Below are 24,748 nucleotides of genomic sequence, written 5' to 3'. Positions count from 1 at the left end.
AGAATGGTCTTCCCTCATTTCATTGGGTGTGGCCCCAGACTCCATGAAATATGTGGCATTGAGTTTCTGGGGTCTCATACCATGGAGTATGAGATTTAAGAGATTGGGAAGCAGGTGACCAATATCTCTGAGTAAGGATTCAAATAACCACTGGAATTTCCTAGCATAGTGTAGCTACATGGATATGAATGATATGGGCAGAAGAAGTTAGCATGGTTAACAACACAGCACACAGCTTAGAAGTTTTCATTAAGACAGTTGGAGGGAGACCTGTGGTCACCTGCTATGTGCCCAGGAGGGTTTAAAGATTCAGCCCTTCTCTTTTTTCTCCTCCCATTTCAGAATACCAGCCTTATCTCCTGTGTGACTACCAGGAGCTGATGAACGTCAAATTGGCATTGGATGTGGAGATTGCCACCTACCAGAAGATGCTGGGTGGTGAGGAGTGCAGGTGTGTGGGGACTCTGGCCAAGGCAAGGAGGGCAACTTGAGAATCAAGTTTCAAAGGATTGTATGGTCCTTGGCTGGACACAGTGGTAGGGAACAAAGGAGGGTCTTAACAAATGCTCGCTTAACTGAATTATACTGCCTAGCACTCCCCCTTTGGGCTCGGGGACAACACCAACTTTATATATCTGTTACAGCTGAATACTTAGTGCTTTCCAACAGGCATATGGTTCTCCCCAAAGGTCAATGTCAGTCAATCCTGGGATGGTGGGCAATACAAGATGGGTACTTGGTGGTCCTGATAGCCTGCTCCTCCAATTCTACAAACTGGTTTCCACTCCTCTCTGCATCAGTGTCTCTTCTTTGACTCTATATCTCTGGCACAGATAAAAGCTGTGTCACTTTTGGTATAGGCCAAGCACTGTACTAGACATTCTTCATGGCTTAATTTACTCTCTTCAACAAACTGATGAAGAAGTATATTATCCCAGGTTTGTCAGTGAGGGAATCAAGGCCAAGGTGATGACAGAGCCAAGTATCCAGAGACACATTATATCTCTGTTCTCTGCATCCCCATCCTAGAATCCCAGGGAAGCCCTTCTCATGTCTAATTTCAATCCCCGATGCTGCAACTCAGATTATTGTACTTTGGCATCCCAGGGGATAATTCTGAACAGAGATGCTGAGAGGAACCACCATGAGGTTCCCATTATATTTATTTTGTTTTCCTAAACAAGATGCCTGGGGAGTGTCAGAGCCCAGTGTGCATCTGTGAGTATCTTACACACCCCATTTCTATTGTTTGAGATGATTTCTTGTGGCTTTGCTTCAGCTTGCCTACCTGCAAATTGTCTTTTCCATGGTTTGATTCCAAGAGTAAAAGAAAGGGAGGGGCAAAGGGAGAGTCGTATTTGGGTAAGACTTATCTAATGTCCTATCCAGTGTATGTCCTGGATTCCCCCTCAGACAAAGAACTCCCTACCATGGGAGGGTGGTCACCTTTTTTTGAATTTTCTCTGACACTCATTCCAAAGATAGGAATGCATACAGTGGGCATTTAGACAGACAGATGACACTGAGCAGCACACCCCCTTTTTTTTTTTTTGCAGTTGTGGTCAGCCAAACATCCAGCAGCAAGAACGTTAGTGCTGGGAGCACTAGCAGCAGCAGCAGCAATGGCATTCGGGCAACAGAGGTGGCCAGGGCATCCAAAGGGACAGTGAGTCCACCAATGTGGGAAGGGCATCCAGTCCAGAAGCAAGAGCATCTCCATGGATCAGAGTCCCAGACTGAGCAGTTCATCCTTTTCCTCGGCTAGGATCGTGCAGACTGCCACCAGCAGTGACCAGAGCTCCTGCATCAAATACTGAGACTGGACCTTGATGTGCAACTGTAGGATTTCCCCTGCCTTTAGCCACACCTCTCTATAATCGCTCCTCTCTCCTAAAATACTATCATCCGCTTGGAGGCTCAAAGCCAAGAGGGGACCCAGGTAGACACTGTCAGGTGAGGAGTTTGTCCCTGAGCGTATCACCTGCCCATTGTTCTCTTATATAGAAACTCTTCTTGCCTCCTCTCAGGTCTCTGTTTCCTTTTCTTCATTAAATTATAATATGTGATGGTGTATTTGACTCTATGAGTTTTTCAGAATAATAGGGACCCGCGAAGTTTGCCGAGTCAGAGAGCAACATACTCAAAATGTGGCCTGCAGGACGTTACATTAGCAGCTACGTATGGAGTGAGAGAAGAAGAGAGGAGGAGGTTGCTGAGGGTGTCTTTGGAGTTAGGCCAACTGGGTCAGACTTTGCTCAGTTGCCATGCTGTGCTTCACTCTTTTTGGATCTATCCCAGGGCAGGACACGCCTTGGGGCTGGCACACTTCTCATACTGGCATCAGTAATCCTTGCCAAGAATTCCAAATGCCTCAGTGACAGCCAACTGACTAATTGCAGTGCCCAGCCTGGGTCACCTCCAGGGGCAGCCTTTCTTTATCTCCTCCCTTGGGGGCTTTAGGCTACAGTGGTAGGAGAATGTGGTCAAACGTTGCCCTTGTGTCCTCATTCTTTATGATTCAATGACAGTTGCCCCTCTTCCCAGTAAGACTCTGTAGCTCTCTGTCTCCCTTTTCCTCCCACATCTTGAGATCTCAAGGCTCTGGAAAATCAATAAATGAAAAAGGTTTTATTAAGTAATTTTCACCTCCTCAGACATTGTTCGGAGAATTTCACACATAAATAATTTAATCTTCACAATGATCTTATGAGGTAAGTATGATTATCCTCACTTTATAGATGAGAAAAAGGAGCACAGAGACATAAAGATCACACTATGGCAAAGGATGCAGTTAGCAGGTGGTACAGCCAGGGTTTGAACATGAGTAGTTGGACCCTAGAGTCCATGCTTGTAACTTGCATGGTGTACTAATGTCACATGTGTGGTTTTGTTTGTTTCATGATAGATTTGTGGGGTGGAATGTCTTTGGTCTTTGAAGGCAGAAGCTGACTATTCACAGCCCTGCTCTGTCCTTGGTTCTGAGATCTGGTCCAGATACCTGGGGGATTCAATCCCTCCAAACCTGACTTCTCAGTCCCACCTTTAGTTCTGACTATTTACATGTGCTCACAGATTTTCCACTTAAGATCAAGTAATGTTAATATTAATATTTGTTTCAAAGTTCAACTTTAAAATAGACCCAGGCTTTGTCTGTTTTGTTTTGTTTCTTTTAAAACCAAGAACAACAAACAAGTGTCAGAGTCCTTATAGATAATAAAACTTACCTAATTTAGCATGTTTGCTTTTTTATCTCAGCTGCTGGGCAGTATTTGTCATTGGATGATTAGCATACTTGCTTCCTTTTTAAAAACATGGATTATTACTTTTATTACTGTTATTATTTTTTGGATTATTATGTTTAATTTAACTCCCTTATTGGGATGAGAGGGAAATGAAAATAAAGGAAATTGAGAAGATAGTCTTCTTCTCTTGATCAGAGCTAGGCTCATGATGAGCAAATTGGAAACTGGACACTCACAGAGGAAGAGAGTAATTTAAAATATTAGCTGTTAGTATTCGCTAATGTGATAATAAAAATAATATCTACCTCTCAGGGATGTTTCAAAAAATACATGAAATAATATACATGAAAGTATTTTATAAAGTGAAAATATTCATACAGATATTATACTACTTGTATACAAATTTTGATTAACAACTAGATTATAGGCTCTTTACTTTTTTTTTAAAGTTTTTAAAAATGTTTTATTTATTTTTGAGACAGAGAGAGACAGAGCATGAGCAGGGGAGGGGCAGAGAGAGAGGGAGACACAGATTCTGAAGCAGGCTTCAGGCTCTGAGCTGTCAGCACAGAGCCCAACGTGGGGCTTGAACCCACAAACTGTGAGATCATGACCTGAGCCGAAGTTGGACGCTTAACCACCTGAGCCACCCAGGCACCCCTAGATTATAAGCTCTTTAAAGAGAGGGACTATGCCGTATATTGTTTGTATCTTATATAATATCAGACAGAAAATTTGTACTTGTTGACTGATGTATTGATTAAATTGTACAATGCATGACAGAGGTCAGCTCCTAGAACAAGATAGGTACTCAATATATGGGAGATATTACCACTATTATTTTGAGGGTTACCACTGTTAATTAATTTCTGAGGAGTCAGACTTTCAAGGCTAGAAATGACTTCAGAGGCCCTGAAAAGGAATCCCCATTTGGACACTGAAGTCTTCTCTAAAACACCATTCTATAGTCAGCAGCTTCCTGTGGAAAGTAACTCCTCTCTTTCATAAAGGACACTAAACTGAGTTTTACCTTGTAAATTCTACTCATTGGTCCAAGTTTTTTCCCCTCTGTGGCTATAAGGAAAATCCTAAGTCCTCTTGTGCACAACAGTCTACAAATGTTCGAGGATGTTTTTCCCCTTTATTGGATTCCTTCTCCTTGTGGAATCATTCCATTTCCAACTCTGCTTTGGGTGCCCTTACCATTCTGGGTGCTCTGTCATAGACATAACATCCTCTGGATGTCTGGAACCCAACCCAAACTTCCAAGAGTGGCCTGACTAGCCCAAGGAAAAGAGTGGGCATGGAGCTTCTCACTATGTATCCTCCAACTTTGCAGCTGGCAGTTTGGCAGTGCCTGCCACTGACTCATCCTGAGCTGGAATAGAGGAGAAAGGTGTTATATTTAATTTTAAGGGAAGTAGCTTTTTAAAAACTTTTTTTATTATAGAAAATTTCAAATAAATATAAAAATAGACAGAAGAGTAAATGAATGCTTCTTTCTGTACCCATCAACGATCAACTCAACAATCAACTCATTATTCTGTTTCATTTCTATTCTCCCCACTCCTTTTACCCCTCCAGATTATGTTGAAACAAATCCCAGACGTCATACTATTTTATTCATACATAGTCCTTAAGTTTCTCTAAAAGATAAGGACTTTTAAAATAATATAACCATATTAAAATTATCACTCTTAACAGGTTAAACATTAATTCTTTGATAAAAAAAATTCAGTCCAGTTTATCAACTATATTCAAATAAAAAAAATCCAGTCTGAGTTCACATTTCCTATAATGTCTTGTGAATGTTTGCATTAAAAGCACTTGTTTAATCAGGATCTAAAAAATGTTCATGCATTGCAATTGGGTCATATCCCTCTTTTTTATTCCTTGTAATTTATTTCTTGAAGAAACCTGGTGATTTGTCTTGTAGATTTAGTGTCCTGCTAATTTAGTGTTCCCCCACCTCCACCCCTCTGCCGTGATATTGTTCAACATGTTCCTTTTTCCTTTGTCTGTATTTTTAATTATCATATGTTAAAATGGACTTTTTTGGGGTGAACTATTCTATAAATTTTAACAGTTATGCAGCATAGATTCGTGAAGCCACCGCCACAGTTAGGGTCCAGAATAATTTCATCACCCCCCAAAACTCCTGAATGTTATTTTTTATAGTGACACACTCCCTCCACCTTTAACCATGGGCAACCACTGACTTGTTCTGTCACTATAGTTTAGTCTCTCAGAGAATCTCATATAAACAAGTCACACAGTAGGTAACCTTTTGAGACTGACTTATTTCCCTCAGCATAATGCCTTTGAGATGCCTCCAATTTGTTGTGTGTATCAATAGTTTGCTTCTTTTTATTGCCAGGAGTATTCCATAGAATTGAAGTACTATGGGTTGTTTATATCCTTACTTCTTTTTTTTCTTTTAAGTTTTTTTTTAAATTATTTTTGAGAGCAAAAGAGAGAGCATGTGAGCTGGGGAGGGGCAGAGAGAGAGGGAGGAAGAGTGGCTCCTACAACATGTCAGGAGATCACACATGGAGGCCACGGTCAAGGAAGCATTTCCCAGGGGATGCCCATGACATTTCTATCACAGGGATGTCAGATAAGGAACTGGGGTCATTCCTGGATTGTACTGTACTCTCATTACAGTACATCATTGGCAAAGGAAGAGGGTTGGGTTCAGATATCGGTCAGGGTGGGCTAGGGGCAGACGGTGGTCTTGGGGACTGGGAGCAACAGGTAGGAAGACGTATTGTAGACTGACCAGGGAAGGTCTGGCTCAGGGCTCCTCCACAGGAGTATGTGGGAGCGGGAGGTACTGAACTCCCTGCAGAATTGAAATGGAGGTTGGACATTTGGTTGGTTATTAAAGGGAAGCAAGACCTGGGAGGTTGGAGGACTTTGAGGGTGTCTGCATTGCATTTGAAGCACAAATCTTACCATGTTATTTCCCCATTAAGTCCTACAGTGCTCCCTATTGCCTGAGGACGCAATCTGACATCTTCGTATGACCTATCAGGCCTTCTTGAAGGGGCTCAGCCTGTTTCTCCAACGCGGTCCCAGAACACCACACCCTTTTCTGTATTACCTTTACCAGTGAGCAAAAATGCTTCCATTTTCTTAAACACTCTGAACTATTCCAAGCCTTGGGTCCTTTGCAAATGCTTCCCTTTTGGCGGGCATACTCTCTGAGACCCCATCTTCCTTCAGCTCTGACATCTGCTCTTGAGGAGAGATTTCCATGTCTGCCCCTCAGCTACCAGCAGAGTTACTCACCCCCTCATCGTGTCACCAGCAGGCCCTGAACACACCTGTCTTTCTCAGTACCTTTGTATTGATGTGTCTGCCTTCCTTGCTGGCCCGTGAACTGGCAGACTGAGCAGGCAGAGCAGGCAACAGCCATTGTTTGCAGCACCTGGCAGTTCTGGGCCCAGAGCAGATACTGGATGAGTGCATAGTGAATGAGGGTGGGGGATCGAGCATCCTGTCAAGGGGCACTGTCCAGGTCAGAGAATGGGAGTCAGCTGGCCATGGATGTGCTACCGGTGCTATACTTCCTCCAGGTCTTTCTCCATCTGCCTCATGAGGAACCCAGTTGGCGTCTTTCTGGGACCCTGTTTCCCTACACCTGTAGTATCCTCTGGCTTACTGGGCAAGTGGCCCCTGTTGAAAATGAGATAAAGCTAGTCTGTCATAATGTGTCTTTAGTAAAGCCCTGTTGGCCCTTCAGGTCTCATGGAGGGCATGTGTGTGTGTGCGTGTGTGTGTGTGTGTGTGTGTGTGGTGTGTGTGTGTGTGAATTGCTCCAAATTTAGCCTGAGATCAGGTCCTGAGGCTCATGGCCCTGCTGTGGCTTTAGGGTCTCTGTGTCTTTCCATGTGCTGTGTGCACCTCCATTCCCTTTGTCAGCTGGGGAGTTCTCAGTGGAGGAGCCTTCTGTGTCTTCTTCCCTCACCATCCCCCGCTATCCAATCCTGGTGGTTGGAGAGGATCTGAGACGGACTCCCTTATTGGATCACGATACAACATAATCTTGTCCTTAGGAAACGCAATGCCGTTACTGAGTAGTAGTCTGCACTGCAAAGTCAATGCCAAATCCTGGTAGCTGGTGCAGACTTAGAAGGCAGCAGATAATTGGTTATGCTAAATTCCCTACAACAAAAAAATTGTGCCACTTCTCAAGCATTCTTACCGCATTTCCACCAGAGCTGTAGCACATCTTTATGAGGCTTTACCACAAAGGACTTCTAGCTGAGGCCCAAGCAGCGGAGTGGAGTGGGGGACAGAGATTCAGCCCACTGTCTATGACAAAATTCTGCACTCCTAGGACTACATCATTTTTGGAGGGGGCACCTTTATCTAACCTGCTGTAATAGCCTTTGTCATGATACAGGATGCCTTTGGCAGCCAGAGCCTATACAGCCTTGGGAGAAGCAAGAAAGTCTTGCTTAGTGTGCCACCCAGCCTGGGGGCTCAGCGTGGGGATGCTGGGGATGTTTGGGCGTCTTTGGAGGGAGACTGTGTGAGGCTGGAGGAAGGGGCAATGGAGATATGGTGGTTTTGGAGGCATTCCTGGTGGATCTGGGGGCCGTGAGGGTTCAGGGGGCTTTCCCCTCAGTATCCAGGAGGTGACCATCAACCAGAGCCTCCTTCAGTCCCTGAACATGGGAATCGACCCTCTAGATCAGGAGGGTGAAGACCAAGAGAAGCAGCAAATCAAGATGTTCAATGACAAGTTTGCTTCCTTCATCGACAAGGTGAGGGCCTGTGGTGGGGAGGGGGCCTGGGAACATAAGGCCTGGGTTGGGGCAGTGGGTCTGCTCATGAGCTGGAGGCCAGGCAGGCCATGACCTCTCTTCCTTGGTTGACCGCAGGTACAGTTCCTGGAGACCAAGTGGTGCCTCCTGCAGGAGCAGCTGGCCACCTCCAGGGCCAGTGCCCATGACCTGCAGCCCTTCTTTGAGTCCTACACCAGCTGCCTGCAGGCCCACCTGGACAGGTTGCAAAGTGAGGAATAGGGAAGAAGCTTAATGCATCTCACTGGTAGACCAGCAGTGTAGACTGTGTTTATGAGCACAGACTCTAGATCCACACTGCCCAGGTTTAACCTTGACTATGTGACTTTCTAGCTGCTCAGTCGTAGGTCATTTACCTAACTATCCTGTGCCTCAGTTTCCTAATTTGTAAAATAAGGATGATAATTGTATCTACTCAGAGGTTTGTCCTGAGAGTGAATTCATTGAACATATACTGAACATTTCAAAAGTGTCTGGCAAATAGTGATACAATGTTATTATTATCTTTTTAAAGTTTATTTATTTTGAGAGAGACCGAGAGAGTGGGAGTGGGAGATGGGGCAGATAGAGAGAGGGAGAGAGAGAGAGAGAGAGAGAGAATCCCAAGCTGGCTTCACGAAGTCAGCGCAGAGCCTGATGCGGGGATGGAATTCATGAAACCGTGAGATGACAACCTAAGCCGAAATCAAGAGTCTGATGTTTAAAATGACTGAGCCAGGTGCCCCACATTGTTGTTATTATTAATTCATATTAATTAAGTGTCCAGAAACCAGATTCTTAATAATTATTATTTTATTATCATTACAATTATAGTAACTAAAATGTAAATAATAATAAAGCAAATAGAGTGCCTAGTCTGTGCCTGGCCCTCTGCTAGGCATTGGGGCTCCTGTGACCAAGGAGTTGATTCATGGTCCTTATTCCCAGAGCCCTCTGTCTGGGGACCAGAGAAGCAGAGCTGGGCCTCAGCATGACTGGGCACAGGGATTAGATTAAGAGAGGGGCTGCAGAGACAGAAGCCCAGGGTCGCTCTCTGGGAGTTCCTAGCCCTGTGGTAGACTGCAGGGATATTAACTGCAGTGCTGACTGAGGAACAGAGAGATACTCCCGAGCCATGGGGGGTCCCCAAGCCTCAGAGCGGGAGCGGAGTGGGGGAGCGGAGGAATATAGGAGAAAAGAGGATTGGACCTGAGTAGCAGAGCTGCAGAATGGGAAAGGAGGCCGTGTGCCATCTAGGTCTGTTTGGGCTTGGAGAAGTACTGCCCTTACCCCATTCTATGGTCCATTACCAACATCCTGAACATTTATGCCAGAGCCGGGATGAGCTGGGAGGACACAGGACTCAGTGGGTCCCTATGACCAGGCTGGCTTTCTGTTTGGCTCACCCATGGAATCCCAGGGCTGGAACCTGGAAGCTGGAACATGGGGTGAGCTGGGCCAGCCAGGGAACCTTCCTAGCATGCCTCTGACACAGCTGTGCCCAGCCCAGGCTTCTCTCCTCTTGCAGGTATGGTGGCCAGATGGACAAGTGCACAGCAGCAGAGTGGCTTTGTGCTTCTCAGGAAGGCACATGAAGGTGGGGCTGGGCAAGAAAGAGGAAAACAGGGAGCTGGGGCCGAAGCCACGTGGGATGGCACTCCTCAGGGGGCAAGCCCAGTTCCTGTTGTGCCCGTTGGACCTCCCAGGACTTTCTCGGAGCTGGAATGGCACACTCTACTTCCCTCGTCATTTGATCTGTGTCAGAGAGGCGAGGTGAGGGGGTGAGGGCGATGGGAGAGAGCGACCCTCCCCCGCCGTGGAAAGGGCCATGCATGAACCCTTTGCGTCCACCATCACTACTACCTGAACTCTTTGAAAGGCATAAATCCTGCCCTCTTTTGTATCCCGGCTGGAGATTGAGCTATTCCCAGATTATAAGGACTTGATGGTAGACAAACCACATCAGCCCTTTGGAGCATAATGCCACCTTTTCGCTACAGTGAGGGATTGGCATCATGCACAAGAACTGTCTTTAATTCTGGGTCCCATTTTCAAGTCACTCTTATCCTAAGTGGTTTAGTGACCAGAGTAGACATGGTTTCTATTTCCCTTCATAAAAACTGTAATTATTGACAAGTGTGTATTTTGTTTTATTTGTTTATTTTTTTACAATTTGAATATGGTTTATTTATTTATTTATTTATTTTTAATATGAAATGTATTGTCAAATTTGTTTCCATACCACACCCAGTGCTCATCCCAACAAGTGCCTTCCTTAGTGCCCATCACCCACTTTCCCCTCCCTCCCACTCCCCATCAACCCTCAGTTTATTCTCAGTTTTTAAGAGTCTCTTATGGTTTGGCTCCCTCCCTCTCTAACTTTTTTTTCCCCTTCCCCTCCCCCATGGTCTTCTGTTAAGTTTCTCAGGATCCACATAAGAGTGAAGACATATGGTATCTGTCTTTCTCTGTATGACGTCTTTCACTTAGCATAACACTCTCCAGTTCCATCCACGTTGCTACAAAAGGCCATATTTCATTCTTTCTCATTGCCGCATAACATTCCATTGTGTATATAAACCACAATTTCTTTATCTATTCATCAGTTGATGGACATTTAGTCTCTTTCCATAATTTGGCTCTTTTAAAAAAATTTTTAAAATGGTTTTATTTTTGAGGGAGCACCCAAGCAGGGGAGGGACAGGGGGAAAGGGACAGAGGATCCAGAATGGGCTCTGTGCTGAGAGCAGAGTGTTTGATGTGGGGCTTGAACTCACGAACTGCGAGATCATGACCTGAGCTGAAGTCAGACGCTCAATTGACTGAGCCACCCAGATGCCGAGAGAAAGAGAGAGAGAGAAAGAGAGAGAGAGAGAGAGAGAGAGAGAGAGAATCTTAAGCAGCCTCCATGCTCAGCACAGAACCCAACACTGGGCTTGATCTCAAGACCCTGGGATCATGACCAGGGCTGAAATCAAGTCAGATGCTCAACTGACTGAGCCACCCAAGGCGCCCTTCTTGTCCCCTTTTTAAAATCAATTTCACTGAGGTATAATTTGCATACAATAACAATGCAGTCATTTTCAGAGTACATTTCAGTGAGTTTTGACTCACAGAGAGGTGTATCCCTGTGTAAATACAACCACAATCAAAATATAGGACATCTTCCAAAATTTTCTCCCACACCACTTTGCTGTCAATCATCCTCCAGCCCTCAGGCCCAGGCTGGGGCTTGCTTTCTGTCACTACAGGTTACTTTGCCTTTTCTAGAATTTCATGTAAATGAAATCATACAGAATATATTCTTTCTGTGTCTAGCTTCTTTCTCTCATCATGATGTTTTGGAGACCCATCAGATACATGTTTGCCCTAGGCTGTGGTTCACCTTTTCTTGCCCTTTCTCAGTGATGTGTTTTGAAGCTCCCTGCTGGCTCTCCAGCGCTCTGGTGGTGCTTCTCAGTCATCAGCATTTGCACCTGCCTCTAAAGACTGGCTGCTTGGCCCAGTCTCTTGGTCTAGATAAAAGTCTATACCTGGTCTGAAGACAGGACGGGTGACTCTCTCTTATGGCTCCCCCAGGCCTTCACAAAGATGTGGAAGTTTTCCTCCTATAATAAGGTTGCTTATGTTTTAGGGATTAGTACATCAGAGTTAAAGCAAACTGGAACTTAAAAAAAATACAGGTGCCTGGGCCACATTACCTAAGATTCTGATTCAGGAGATCAAGAGTGAGGCCTGAGGATCTGGATTCTTAAAAGCTGCCCAGTGGTCCTGATGTGCAGTCAGCCCCAACGCCACTGCCCACAGAGTGAAGCCTTGATTCTGTAGCATAGCACAAAGACACCATCATAATCAGTTTCAACCTTCCATATCACCTGTCCCCCCCTTCCATGTCCTCTATTCTGCAAGAATGTGGGGTCTCTCACTAACCCTCCCCACTCACCTGTATCTGAAACGTTTTCCTCTCTATTGGGGATGCTTTTCTCTTTTTGTCCATCCACTGGGCCCATTCCTACTCATCCCTCAATACCCCACTCAAAGTTGCCTCCTCTATGATGCCTTCCATAGCCTTTCTTCCTCTTATGCCTATAGTACCGCTGTCCAAAACACTGATCCTGATGTGATATAAGGAGTTGTTTACATGACTGGCTCCTCCTTCAATACAACTGTGAGTTTCTCCAGACCTTGGACCTTGTGCAGAATTGTGTTCCTATTGGGTAGCCTGGTGCCTGGTGTAAGTAGGTGCTTGACGAACGACCACTGAGAGAATGAATGGATGTTTGGAAAGATAATGGTATGGATGGTGGTCCTTGTACCCCTTGCTGGGAATGGAGTCCTGGGGAAAACAAGGATTGGCTACCCCTGCCTGGGCTCTCTGAGCATTGTGCCTGACCCTCACTCCCAGCTCTGGTTTCCATGCCTCTTGGGAGAAAGCAGAGTCAGACAGCATTTACCTTCTGACTGTTATCAGTCTTCAAACCTTGTTCGTGCTTAATGCTTTGGTCGTTTTCATTTGGGGTTGCAGGTCGTTTGAGAGCATTTTGTCTGTGAGTCACGGGAGGGTGTGTCTCTGTGTGGCATGCTTGCCCATTTGTCTGTCAGTCCTGATAAGTGAAAGGATTTTAAAAAGTTGAAGACACTCCACAAATGTCAGATGCTATTAAGTGTTGGCACGTATGCTTACGAGGCTGTGGCTTGGCACTTTTTGGAAACAAGAATGGCTCAAGTTGTACAAGGCTGGCTGGCTGGGTGCTGAGGGTATAGAGACCGCCCCAAGTATGGTCCTGCCCTCCACCGGCTTTCCCGCTGGTTGAGGGGAGGAAAGACATTCTCGTCTGACTTACTTAGGGGCAATGGTGCCCCAGGAGCTGTAAGACAGGACACCATTGGGGCTGGGGTGCTTGCTGGTTTCTAAATTATGGGTCAGTTTGGGTGTAAAGAAAAGGGGAGGAGGGCTTGAAGCCAGAGGATTTTTCATGATCCCTGGTACAGAGGAGGAGCCAGTCAGAAGAGGTCAAGGTAGTACCCAGCACAGAAAGGTGTTCAGGAAGAGGTGGCTGGGGAGCAGATGAGGGGGAGGGTAGAGGAGCCTCACACTAGGGTCTCATTTAGAGGCAGGGCTACTAACTGTGAACCGCTTAGTGTCAGGGTGGTTCATGGCCCTGGCCTGCGGCCCATTGGCTTGCAAAACTGGGACTCTGATACTCACTGGAAAAAGGTAAGATGATATAGCACCCATCAACTACCCCCACTGCTGGGGAACTACTGCCAAGTGCCCTTGCTGGGGGCTTAGACAAGAGTAGGGTCCTGCTTGTACCTTGGCTCCTGGTTCCGCACTCTGTTTTCATCTGCCATTTCCCAAACCTGATCAAATCCGAGTCAGTTTCTCAGAGTCAGGGCCTGTTCCATGAGCTGAGCTCTGGGTAGGAACAGACACAGAGCACTGTGTGGGGTCCCCACAGGAGGCCTTTGCCGGAGGCCCAAGTCTTGCCTGGCTGCTCCACAAACACGGGCTCCAGATTGGGACAGAACGGGATCGGAGGCTATTGGCACTTACTGTCTGTGGGCCCTCAGACAGGCAATTTAACTTCTGAGCCCCAGTTTTCCTCATCTGTGAAATGGAACTACTACGTGTCCTTCCCTACAGGGTTGCTGGGAGGGAGGGTAGAAGGGAAGAGGTCTGTGAATGTCAATCACTGAGCCCGCCCCCTGGCCAGCACGCCACGGCTTGCCTACCTGCCGCTATTATAGTCCCTCACAGACACAGACACAGAAACAGACACAGCGTGTCTGCTGTTTGGTTTATACAACACTGTATAGCACTTACCTCACGTCCCAACTCCCAGCCGCTTCATAGGCGGAGCAGGAGTTTATCAGCTCTATTCTGATTGGCTAAATGGTAGCCCAGAGGGATCCGGAGCCTGGAAGCAGGGCTTCCTGTTTCTGTCCAGGGTGCTTTCCATGGCACTGCTCTGATGGCCTCCTGGGGTGGCAGCATCTGGGCACTTTGAGGAGGCCGCCCATCTGTCAAGGTCCCTGTCCTTTAGGACAGCAGCTGCTGGCCTAAGACCTTTCCTGGGTTCTAGATGCAGCGAGGCTGGTCCCTCCCCAGTATGACTTGGCTCAGAGCTCACCTGGTGTTGAACAGTTCCCTATAGAGCAGGGTTCTCTCCAGTTGCTGACAACAGGATGACAGTTTGTCCTGGACACCAAAACACAGTCCCTCACCTCCCCCACACCCGATCCAAGGCCTCCTGACTCAGTGCCCCCATCCTGACGCAGCCCCACACGCTTCTTTCTCCTCAACTCCTTCCTAGCTCCACTCAATCACCGCTGTCCCCAACCCACATTATCTGCCATCTGCTGTGCTATGTGTTGCCAAGCTGGTCCTTAACCCTGAGCGCCTGAACCTGAGCGCCCTGTTTCCCAGAGAAGCCAGGGCTCTGCTTCCCAGAGAAGCAGGAGCGATTTCTCCTCTGCCTTCCTAACTCCCCCCAGTGACAGCCCGGCTTCCTCAGAGCAGAGGGGGCCTTGGTCATGGTACCCTTGTGAGAGGCCTAGCCATGGCCGTGGAGAGGAGGGGCTACAGGGCCCCGAGTCTCTCAAGGAGCCCCTATGCCCTCCCCTCTGGGAAGGCCCAGCTGTGCTGGTAATAACACGCTCTGCTCCCCTTTCTAAGAGGCATCCGAGGAGAACAGCTGGGTTTATAGTCTGCAGGTGTGGGGGATTAGCAGTGGGCTTTGCCAGGAAGAAGGGATTTGGGATGGGCCCTCATTAGAGCCTCAAACTTCCACCCCAATTTCTTTGGAATTTGTTCTTTATGTTTAAAATGCAACCTGATTTCTCAGCATATTCAAATCGGGCCAGGTTGCTGGCAACCATCAAGGGGTGGAAACCACTGAATTGTTCCAAAGTGTTTTTCCCTTGATAACAAGGATTGGAGAAAATGGTAGGCAGGGGATGGGAAGACAGTGTGGCACATTTCCTCATTTGCTCCCAGGTCTCTTTCAAGGAAGGCAGGGGCCACACTGGAAATGCACCGTTCGGATTTGGGAGTCAAGACCAGCCTCACATGTCTGCGAAAACAGGGTGACTTTATATAAATATTGTTATAATGTCTCCTCCCCACAACTCCCAGCCGCAAACCCACCCTCCTTCCACTTTCCCCAGACTGACTCTGTCCTCAGCATCACAGACGTCAGCAGGCCGAGGTGGTGGATGCAATGTGGGGCTAGGACACTGGTGCCCCTTCTCTCATTTCCATACCTCCTTTGAACCCCTGACTTCAGTAGGTCCAATGTGAGCCCCGCTCCCCTCCCCCTGCCCACTCAAGTCTGAAGCCCTGTATGTGCAGAAAAGGAAGCTGAGTACAAGGAGACTCAGGAGGTGGCTGTGTCCAGACAGCACCTGGGCTGTGAACTCTCAGTCTGTGCCCCGATTCAGACTCAATTGCTGTGTCTTGCTTTTTCAGATTAGCGAGAAGCTTTGGGCAAGAATCAGGGCCTTGAGGGCATGGGGCAGGTACGTAGGGGGTGAGGGGGCAAGGAGGGCAGTCCCCGTCTGCGACATAAAGGGCTTCACGGGGAAGAGAGCCCGGGGCAGGGCACTGTGATGAGAGAGCAGGTGTGTGAGTGTGTGTGGTTTTGCGAGTCTATCTGCATGTATATGTTACTGGGAATGCACGCTCCATGCAGGCTCTTTCCCCCCAGAGGACCTACGGTTTCGCTGCCAGCAGCAGAGGCACCAAGACTGGTCTCTGCTGCTGAAGGGAAGTAGGAGACAAGTGTTACAAAAACGACCTACATTCACACCTCACCCAAGTGACAGAGAACTTTTCTCATACATGATCCTCTCAACAACCTGAGGAAGAGGCATCCTTCGTCTTTCTTTCTTTCTTTCTTTCTTTCTTTCTTTCTTTCTTTCTTTCTTTCTTAACTTTAATGGAAATAACAAAAGGGAAATTGGTAGGTTCAATGGGGCTTCTGTAAAATTTGTGGGTTTTAGGCAGTGCGTCCTGGAAAAGGAATTCAAGATGAAAGACAAGGATGTCACTGGATGGTGGGAAATACAGATGACAGTGTCCCAACAACTTGGAACACTGAGTCTGAAGGTATCTGAAACTTTGTTTCTAATATGGAAACAAGAACAATGTAAAGAATTTGAGGACAAAAATCTACTCCTCCAGGATGATGTGTTGGATGTAACTAGCCCTGTAGCATATACATCATGATGATAAATAAAAAGATACTTCAGGGGCGCCTGGGTGGCTCAGTCCATTAGGTGTCCGACTTCAGCTCAGGTCATGATTTCGTGGGTCTGGGAGTCAAGCCCCATGTGGGGCTCTGTGCTGACAGCTCAGAGCCTGGAACCTGCTTCGGATTCTGCGTCTCCCTCTCTCTCTGCCCCTCCCCTGCTCTCTCTCTCTTTCTCTCTCTCTCTCAAAAATAAATATTAAATTTTTTTTTTAAAAGATACTTCAGAAAACTCATGGTGGAAAAGAGCCTTCACTGGCATATGATCTGGCTCAAGTTAAGTAGCCACTGCCCAGCTGCAGAACGGTGGTGATTTTTATAGTTCTCATTCTTCTTAAATTTTCCTGGGGAGGAAACCCAACCTTCCCAGATGGGGAAGGTGGTGTCTCTCATGTGAGCCAGGGGGAGGAGGCCTTGGGAATCCTAATGTGAGCCTGGAAGAGGAAAGTCTGGTGGTCTCTTGGGTCTGGACGAGGTGGTCTACACCCGCTTCCTGGCCGGATTGGCCCTCCTCCAGCTTTCCCTTCCCAATGGGCCCCTCTCCGTGCCTGCTCCCCTCCCTCTCATGAGCCTTGAGGGTCTTGAGCCTCTCATGGTCTTGAGGGTCTTGACTGTCCAGCATAAGCCCTGGCAACAAGCTTGGTGCTCTGCAAATGTTTGTTGAATGGCCAATTGATATTTATTCTACATGTGTGTACAGTTGGCCTAGAACTTTTAACCAGTGGTTCAATTTAAATGCAGCTGAGCCCTACATTTAACCAGGTTTGTCAGACGAGGCTGACTCTAGGTGTGTCTGGACCCTGTTCCTGGGACACGGGCTGCCTGAAAGCCAGTTCCCTATGGCTTTTGCCACTTCCCACATTAGTGCAGTGTACCTGGCCGGTCCTGCAAACCTCTTCCTGGGGACTCTATCTACTCTTGGATGTTGGGATCTCCTGCTATTTGTTGACTACTAAATGACTGAGGAACGAATGACTGAGGAATGAATGAATGATATAGCGGGAAGATCATCAAGCCTAAGTATCAGGAAACATCACTTGTGTTTTGTTACTGACTTGCTGTGTGCCCTTGGTCATCTCTGGGCTTCGGCTTCCTTACCTGTGCAATAGGGCTCTGACTCCCCTGCATTACCCCAATGCTGCTGTCCACACGGGTTTAGGACTAAACTGTTGCAGAGTTACAGAATGCAGCCCTGCAGGAGAGAGGAGGAGACCCCTGGGACTTTGGGGAAGCCATGGACCGCCATGATTGGAGCTGGCCCTAGACAGCTCCCTGGGGCTCTTCCCATTGGGCTGCAGGTGTGGTTCCTGGAGCAGCAGAACAAGGTCCTCGAGACCAAGTGGACCCTCCTTCAGGAGCAGGGCTCCAGTTCTAATAGCAATGACAACAACCTTGAGCCTTTTTTTGAGAACTACATCAGTAGCCTCAAGGCCTTCCTGGATGGGCTACACACGGAGAAGGACAAGCTGGAGGGTGAGCTGAGGAGCAGGGAGGAGACGGTGGAAGACTTCAAGAAGAGGTGTGCACTGCCCCGTCCCTGGGTGAGGCGGGTGAGCTGGCAGGTGGCAGGGGTGGGTGGCAGGAGGCCTGGGCTCTGGCTTCGCTCTGTTCCAGCTGGCTGCCAGCTTGTAGAATTTACCCCATCCTCTCTGACTCTCAGTAGCCCAGTCTTTAAAGGAGTGGCTTATGGCTTGCTTGAGGCAGAAGTCCTTCTGAGAATTTAGTGAAAGGGTATACACACAGAATTCTGGGGAGTTCCAAGACACCCCGAAGCTAACAGACTCAGCTAATGTCCTCTGTCCTCCCTGGGCTAGACCGTCTTCAGGTTCTCCTCCGAATCGGAATTTTATTTCCCCTGTCAATAAGCTTCTCAGCAAATAGCAACTTGCTATGCCTTGGCCAAGCCTCATTCTGCCACTTAGGAGCTCTGTGATCAGTCTCCTCACTGTAAAATGGAAAGAGTGGGAGCATTTACCCTATTGGTTGTAACGAGGATTCAATGAGTTAATACAAGCAGAATTCACTGGCACATTCTTAGCGACCCATTCTTGGGTTTTACTGATTTGTTAAGTGTCTACTGGGAGCCCATGGGCCTACTATACTCACTATACACTAGTTGGTACCACCCACCTCCCTCCCAAAAGCACCTGGCAGCTCAGCCATCTCCCTTTGGTCTTAGAAATGGTTTTCAAAAATCCAAAATTTTCCAGGAAGCCTTAGGAGATGAATCAAAATAGGACCCCAAAATAGGAACAGGCTTCTACTCCAGTGTCCAGTAATGACCACCGCCATTATTAAGTGGTACCTGGCACATAGCAGAGAGTCTGTTGAACGAATTCTTCCTTGACTTCAGAAGGGCTGTGCATTGCAATGACACCTGTCTTGAGTGAAACTGGCAGAAGTCCTGAGTCCATGTTACTTATGAGAAGGGCTCTGGGGCCATGGGGACATCCCAGAGAAGGCAGATCAGACAGGGGCTCTTTTCTCACAGGTATGAAGAGGAGATCAACAAGCGCACGGCTGCAGAGAATGACTTCGTGGTCTTGAAGAAGGTGAAGGGTCCCTCCCTACTCCCACCTCCCACTAAGCAGAGTGGCTGGAAGATTGAGGAGAAGCATGAGTTTAGTCCTGCTAAGCTGAGGGTCTCCTTTAGGCTATGTGGGTGAGGGCCGGGGCCCGGGAGGGAGGCTGCTGAGCAGGGTGGGCAGGCAGGGGCAGGTTATAAAGGGCCTGCCAGACTTTGGCGATACCTCTCCCTGATGGGCATGTGGGGCTTATGAATCTCATTAGGTCTTGAGTTTTGATGAGAAAATGGACAAAGGGAGGCAACAGGGTTTTGTGTTTTCAGGAGTACATCCCCATAATCCATCTAAAGAGAAACTTTGAGGGTTGCATAGTCACAAACCCTCCTCTGCCCTGGGCCCATTGTGGTGGCCCCAGCCCTGCTCTCCTTCCCGCCCCCCCCCCCCCCCAGCCCCTTAGCTCCTTTGCTCCTCTCTGTCGGGTATGCACCAGCCCAGCCTGTCAGACAGTGGTTTAGTGCTGTGAGGACACGCCTGCCTCATTTCCCCTGATAGGGAGCTCCTGGGCGGGGGAGGGGGGGGGGAGGGAAGAGGCTCCGGTGGCCCCTTCCTCATGACCCAGGACTGGGCCAACCCACAGGCTGGAGAGAACAGTGTTTGAACTGTCCCCCAGGATGTCGATGTTACCTACATGACCAAAGTGGAACTGGAGGCCAAGGTGGAGACTGTGACAGATGAGATCAACTTCCTGAAGGCCCTCTATGATGCTGTGAGTGTGCTTTTCACGTGCAAGCCTCTGCCCCACCTACCTCCCCCTCCTGGAGAGGAAGGCACTCAGAGCTCACCATTAGGCTCTTGAGTCCCGTCTGTGCTTCTGACAAAAGTGATATCTTCCCACCTGGCCCTCAGTCACTCCCGACCCCTCCAGAGCTGGTGGCTCCCCATCTTCTGAGGGGCCCTGGTGTGGATCTGCTCAGGAATGGGCATGTCTGCCTGGCTCCGCAGGAGCTGTCCCAGATGCAGGCAGACACCAGTGACACGTCTGTGGTCCTGTCCATGGACAACAACCGCTGCCTGGACCTGGACAACATCACTGCTGAGGTCCGTGCACAGTATGAGGCGATCACCCAGAGGAGTAAGGCAGAGGCCGAGGTGCTCTACCAGACCAAGGTGGGTGACACCAGCATGTAACTCTGGAGGATCTTGCTCTCCCATCAAGCTACATGAGCAGGCCATTCAGGAGGGCAGACCTTGCCTCTGAGTCATTCTTTTCTCTATCGCCAGCATAGCAGTCCCCTCACTGCCTCACTGGTCTGATCTCACCCACATACATCTCCCTTCCTAACCGGAAAGCTCTGACTTTGCTCAAACTTGGTGCTTCTCAACAGGAGGGGAAGGCATGATTTTCTCCCAGGAGATGTTTGACAGTGTCTGTAGAGACTTTTGGTTGTCACACCTGGGGTGGCGGTGGGGGTGCTACTGGAGTCTAGCGGGTAGAGGTCAGGGATCCTGCTACACATCCTATAATGCATGACCCTGCCTCCCAACAAGAAATTATGCTGCCCAAAATGTCAGTATGCCCAGGTCAGAAAATCCTTAATTCCTCTGGCTGCATTCCCTTTATTGCTGGAGACACTTCCATCACTCCTCCACCAATCAGGACCTTGTCATTGTGTGCTCTGATTCAATCACACTGAGGGGTTGAAGCCAGCATCTGGAAAGAAGTGGGGAGACACAGAGGGGGGTGGAGCAAAGGGGCTACAGGCACAAGGAGTTCTGTCCCCCTCCTTCTGTTCCCAAATCTGAATGGGGCATCAGCTGGCCCATGTACGGCTGACTCTTCTGTCTTTTCTGCCCAAGGAGGGACAGTCTGCTGGTTAAGAAGATGGTTCTAGCGTCTGCAATGTTGGCATTTAAATTCTGGCACTGTCACTTGATAGCTGGATGAGTTTAGTCATGGGACTTAAGCAGTCTGTGCTCAGTTTTCCCATTCATAACATGGAGGTAACCATGCCTTTCTCATCTGGTTGTTGTGAAGTATGACATCAAGCACAGGGCCTGGTGCAAACTGTCTGCTCCACAAACAGCAGCTGTTGTGCTAGGAGACAGGTCCCTTGATGCAGGGGTGAGAGCACTCAGTTCCGCCAACTGGGTGACTCTGCACTAGTCACATGTCTGTGTTTGGTTTTCTTGTGTGTGATGTGAAGGGTTGGGTTAGGGGATCTGTAAGGCACCTGCTGGCTTTCTGAAAGGGTAACTCTCTCCTGGACACAGTTGGGGGAGCTGCAGACCATGACCGGCAGGCATGGAGATGACCTGAAGGACACCAAGAGCGAGATCTCTGAGCTCAACAGAATGATCCAGAAGCTGCGGGCTGAGATCAAGAGCACCAAGAAGCAGGTGGGAAGAGGAGGAAGAGCATGTGTCTGAGACTATGGGCTTACGCTTGCCCCATAAATCTCAGGGCTCAGCACTTACTGCAGTGAAACCATGTCCTGGACTCATGCATGCCAAGATTGACCAGGTGCAGTTCTGGGCTGGGTGCTGAGCAAAGCTTGTCATGTGGATCCAGGTCCTGTACCCCTGGAGTCTGGTTGCTGATGTGGGTCAGAAATACTGAATACAGGCAAGGTTAGGGAGGTCGGGGAAAGAAGCTGATTAGGTGAAGAATGAATTGGGAGAGTAGCTCAGGAAAGTTTCTCTGATAATCCAGGAAGACTTCTTGGAGGCGGGAGGTCTTTGGAAGATGTTCAGTCTCTTACCATGAAAGGCGAGAAAGGCAGAGTCTGACTCCTTGTGAGCCGGGCTAGGTCCTTGAGGCCAGGTGTCACTAACTCCACTCCTTGATGTGCTAGGACCTAGACGAAGGCCCAGGTTTTAACCTCTGTGGGTGGTAGTTTCCTCATTTGCCCAGTGTGAGGTGACCCACATGCAGACACCAAGCATACAGTGCAGGCTTTCAGTGTATGTCACTTGAATCTAAATCGAACTCCTGCCCCCACCTCCCAAGAATGCCAACCTGCAGACAGCCATCGCTGATGCAGAGCAGGGCGGGGAGCTGGCCCTCAGGGACGCCAATGCCAAGCTCCAAGACCTCAAGGCTGCCCTGCAGCAGGCCAAGGAGGACCTGGCCAGGCTGCTCTGGGAGTACCAGGAGCTGATGAATGTCAAGCTGGCCATGGACATTGAGATTGCCACCTACCGGACCCTCCTGGAGGGCGAGGAGTGCAGGTTAGTGGGAATCCCTCTGGTTCCCAAAGAGGCAGTGACGCCCGGTGGCTTTCCTGCCTGAGCCAGCTGCCAGGTATCGGGTACCATCAGTGTGTGCATGTGCACACTGCTGGAGGTGGTGATGCGCCCTTGGCGGGCCCAGCCTGCTCCTCTTCAGGGCTGCAAGATGCTGCCAGACCTCTAGAGAGCTGTGTTTTCTGTACAATAGTGACACCACCAGAACCTTACTTTGGGTAGACTTCCCACCCTTCTTGTCTCATGTCTTAGCTGTAAAACACATGTCTGCAAAGAGGAGTCATAGGCATAAATATTATTTCTAGGCCATTTCTTTATCATTGGCTTAATTGTAGGTCTGAAGAGTCAGTTCCTGTAGCCTGACCCTTGGGTACAGGACCTTGGCCCATATGGATTCAAATAATATTTACTGAATAAAGAGAGGATGGGTAGGCCAGGGGATGTTCCTCTACTGTTACTCTGGGATGTTAGTAGGAAGGGCAATAATTAAAGTCCAACCTTACCCATCCGGAGTCCATCCTATTTCTTATTGCCAACGTCAATTGCTGTGGACCTAAGCAGGTGCATCTAGCAGAGGGAGTTGCCACACAGGTCGCTAACACTGACCTCTGCTTTTCCCACAGGATGTCTGGCGAGTGCCAGAGTTCTGTTAGCATTGGTGAGTTACCCAGTGCTTTCTCTGGGAAGGGGCTGGACAGCTGAGATTAAGGTTTCTCAAATCGTGGGCCAGCGTTGGTGTGAGATCATCTCACCTGCAGGCTGGGAAGAGCTCTTGGGTGGTGGCCAGGGTAACCCAGGGGCTCTGAGTCCCTACTTCCCCTGCCAGCCACCTGCCCTCACCACCCTGTGTAGAGTTTCAGTGGGTGGGACACCGGGGAAGGCTGGAGGGCAGAGGGGGTGGCCCCGGGGCTGTAGGATGCCCCATAGGCTCCCTGACCTCAAATGCTCTTTGCAGAGATGGTACACAACACCAGCAGCGGAGGCGACAGTGGCTGTGCCCAGGGAGGGGCCGCCCTAGAAGGCAGAGCTGGGGCCCACAGGGGCTTGGCTCCGGAGGGGGCTCGGTGGTACGTGGGGGCTTCTCTAGTTGGGGGGCTCATGTGCCATCAGTGGGGGTGGCAGCAACAGCTCCTGCCAGGTCTTGCAAAGCTCCTCCCAGAGTTGGCGGTCCCACCACAAATTCTGAAGGGGGCGCCCCAGGTGTCTCAAGACCCCAGCCCCCTTCGTCTGCCCGCACACCCCAGTTCTGCGTGCTGTTCCACACCCCCGTGGGACCCTTTACCAATTCACCTTCTGACCTCCGACCTAGAGTCCCACCTTCCCAGACGACTGGCATCTTAGCTCAAAATTTGCTGCCAAGGATGATTGGGTTGAAAAACCATCTATCGCCCCAAAGCCAGGCTGAGGGGCATGGCCCAGGAGCCGGGTTTTTCATCATCTCTGCCTCTCAGGTGCCCCCCTTCCAGCCCCACATCCCACTGGCTTGCGGGAAAGCCCCAGGCAGCCGATGCACACACCTATCTGTGCCTTGATTTCCCATGAGTGGTACTTGTCCGTTTTTGGCTCCAAGAAAAGACCTCTCTGTCCTGTAGCTTCAATAAACTGAATTGTGGTTTGCACCTGGTGGTGGAATTTTCATTCTGGCTTCCATGGTCCCTGGTTGTTTTTTTTTTTTTAATGTTTATTTTTGAGAGAGAGACACACACAGAGTACAAGCAGAAGAGGGGCAGGGAGAGAGGGAGACACTGAATCCTTAGCAGACTCCAGGCTCTGAGCTGTCAGCACAGAGGTGGACTCAGGCTAGAACCCATGAACCATGAGATCATGACCTGAGTCGAAGTGGGGGGTCTAACCAACCGAGCCACCCACGCGCCCCCCATGGTCCCTGATTCTAGTCTGCACACCCACCCATGGGTCATGGCAGACCCTTTCACACGGAGGCTTCCTCCTGAGCCTGGAGGGAGACAGGAAGCTCTAGTTTCCAGGCAGCAGAGGCCTTTTCAGCCATCAGACACTATGGATGACACGGATCCACGTCCTTAACTGATAAGATTTTCAACCCATAAAAATTTCATTACATTTGAAAAAAGTTATAGGTTAGATTTGCTTGCTTTTCAGTAATTCCAAGTATGTCTGAAATTGTCCACAAATTACAGCTAGTTGTAATTGAATGAGTTGTCGGTAGACAAATATTTTCAAAAGGCAATTATAAAAATTCAAATGTTTCATAGCAAAAGCAAATGTGTTTGATATGATGTGGGGTGAAGCCTTCGGATCTGAAGAGTTATGAGAACCGACAAGAACTTAGAATGGCCTCATGACAGGTCACTGCCCTTCCCCACCTCAGACATCGCACTCGATCAAGGCAGATCCAGGGGTACTTGGGTGGAACACAGGTTCAGTGCAGGGCCAGGGAGGACCCTCACAAACCAGGGACATAGAGGTGGGAGAAGCAAAAACAAAAGATGGACAAAGGTATGAGTCCATGCATGAATACCTTCTTTGTAAATCATGGTCCTCATTAGCATAAAGGACTGCCAAAGGATGTCAGATAAACAGAAAGAGAAGACACACCTTAGAGTGATCACAGAAACTCTTAGCTAAGTAAACACCCACCTGCCAGAGAGCCAAATGCTCACCGGGCTAGAAAAACACAACACACAACTGCAGCTTTGACAAAGAATGTTCTCACTCTA

At 48.7% G+C, this 24,748-nt stretch overlaps 1 protein-coding gene across 1 annotated transcript; it reads left to right on the top strand.

Annotated features, from left to right (window-relative positions):
* Positions 1 to 81: 81 nt before the first annotated feature.
* LOC122225392 (keratin, type II cytoskeletal 3-like) lies at positions 82 to 23,334 on the top strand. The gene is given in 13 exon segments (XM_042948303.1): positions 82 to 86; positions 255 to 299; positions 7,876 to 8,014; positions 17,583 to 17,803; positions 18,776 to 18,836; positions 19,480 to 19,575; positions 19,812 to 19,976; positions 21,081 to 21,206; positions 21,817 to 22,037; positions 22,676 to 22,710; positions 23,008 to 23,094; positions 23,097 to 23,138; positions 23,141 to 23,334. Coding segments are annotated over 13 exon segments (1,341 nt in total). The 3' UTR covers positions 23,239 to 23,334.
* Positions 23,335 to 24,748: the final 1,414 nt, after the last annotated feature.

This window comes from Panthera leo, chromosome B4 (assembly GCF_018350215.1).
Source record: "Panthera leo isolate Ple1 chromosome B4, P.leo_Ple1_pat1.1, whole genome shotgun sequence".
NCBI lineage: Eukaryota > Metazoa > Chordata > Mammalia > Carnivora > Felidae > Panthera > Panthera leo.
Note: the sequence above shows the minus strand (reverse complement) of the source record. Positions and strands in the feature narration are given on the sequence as shown.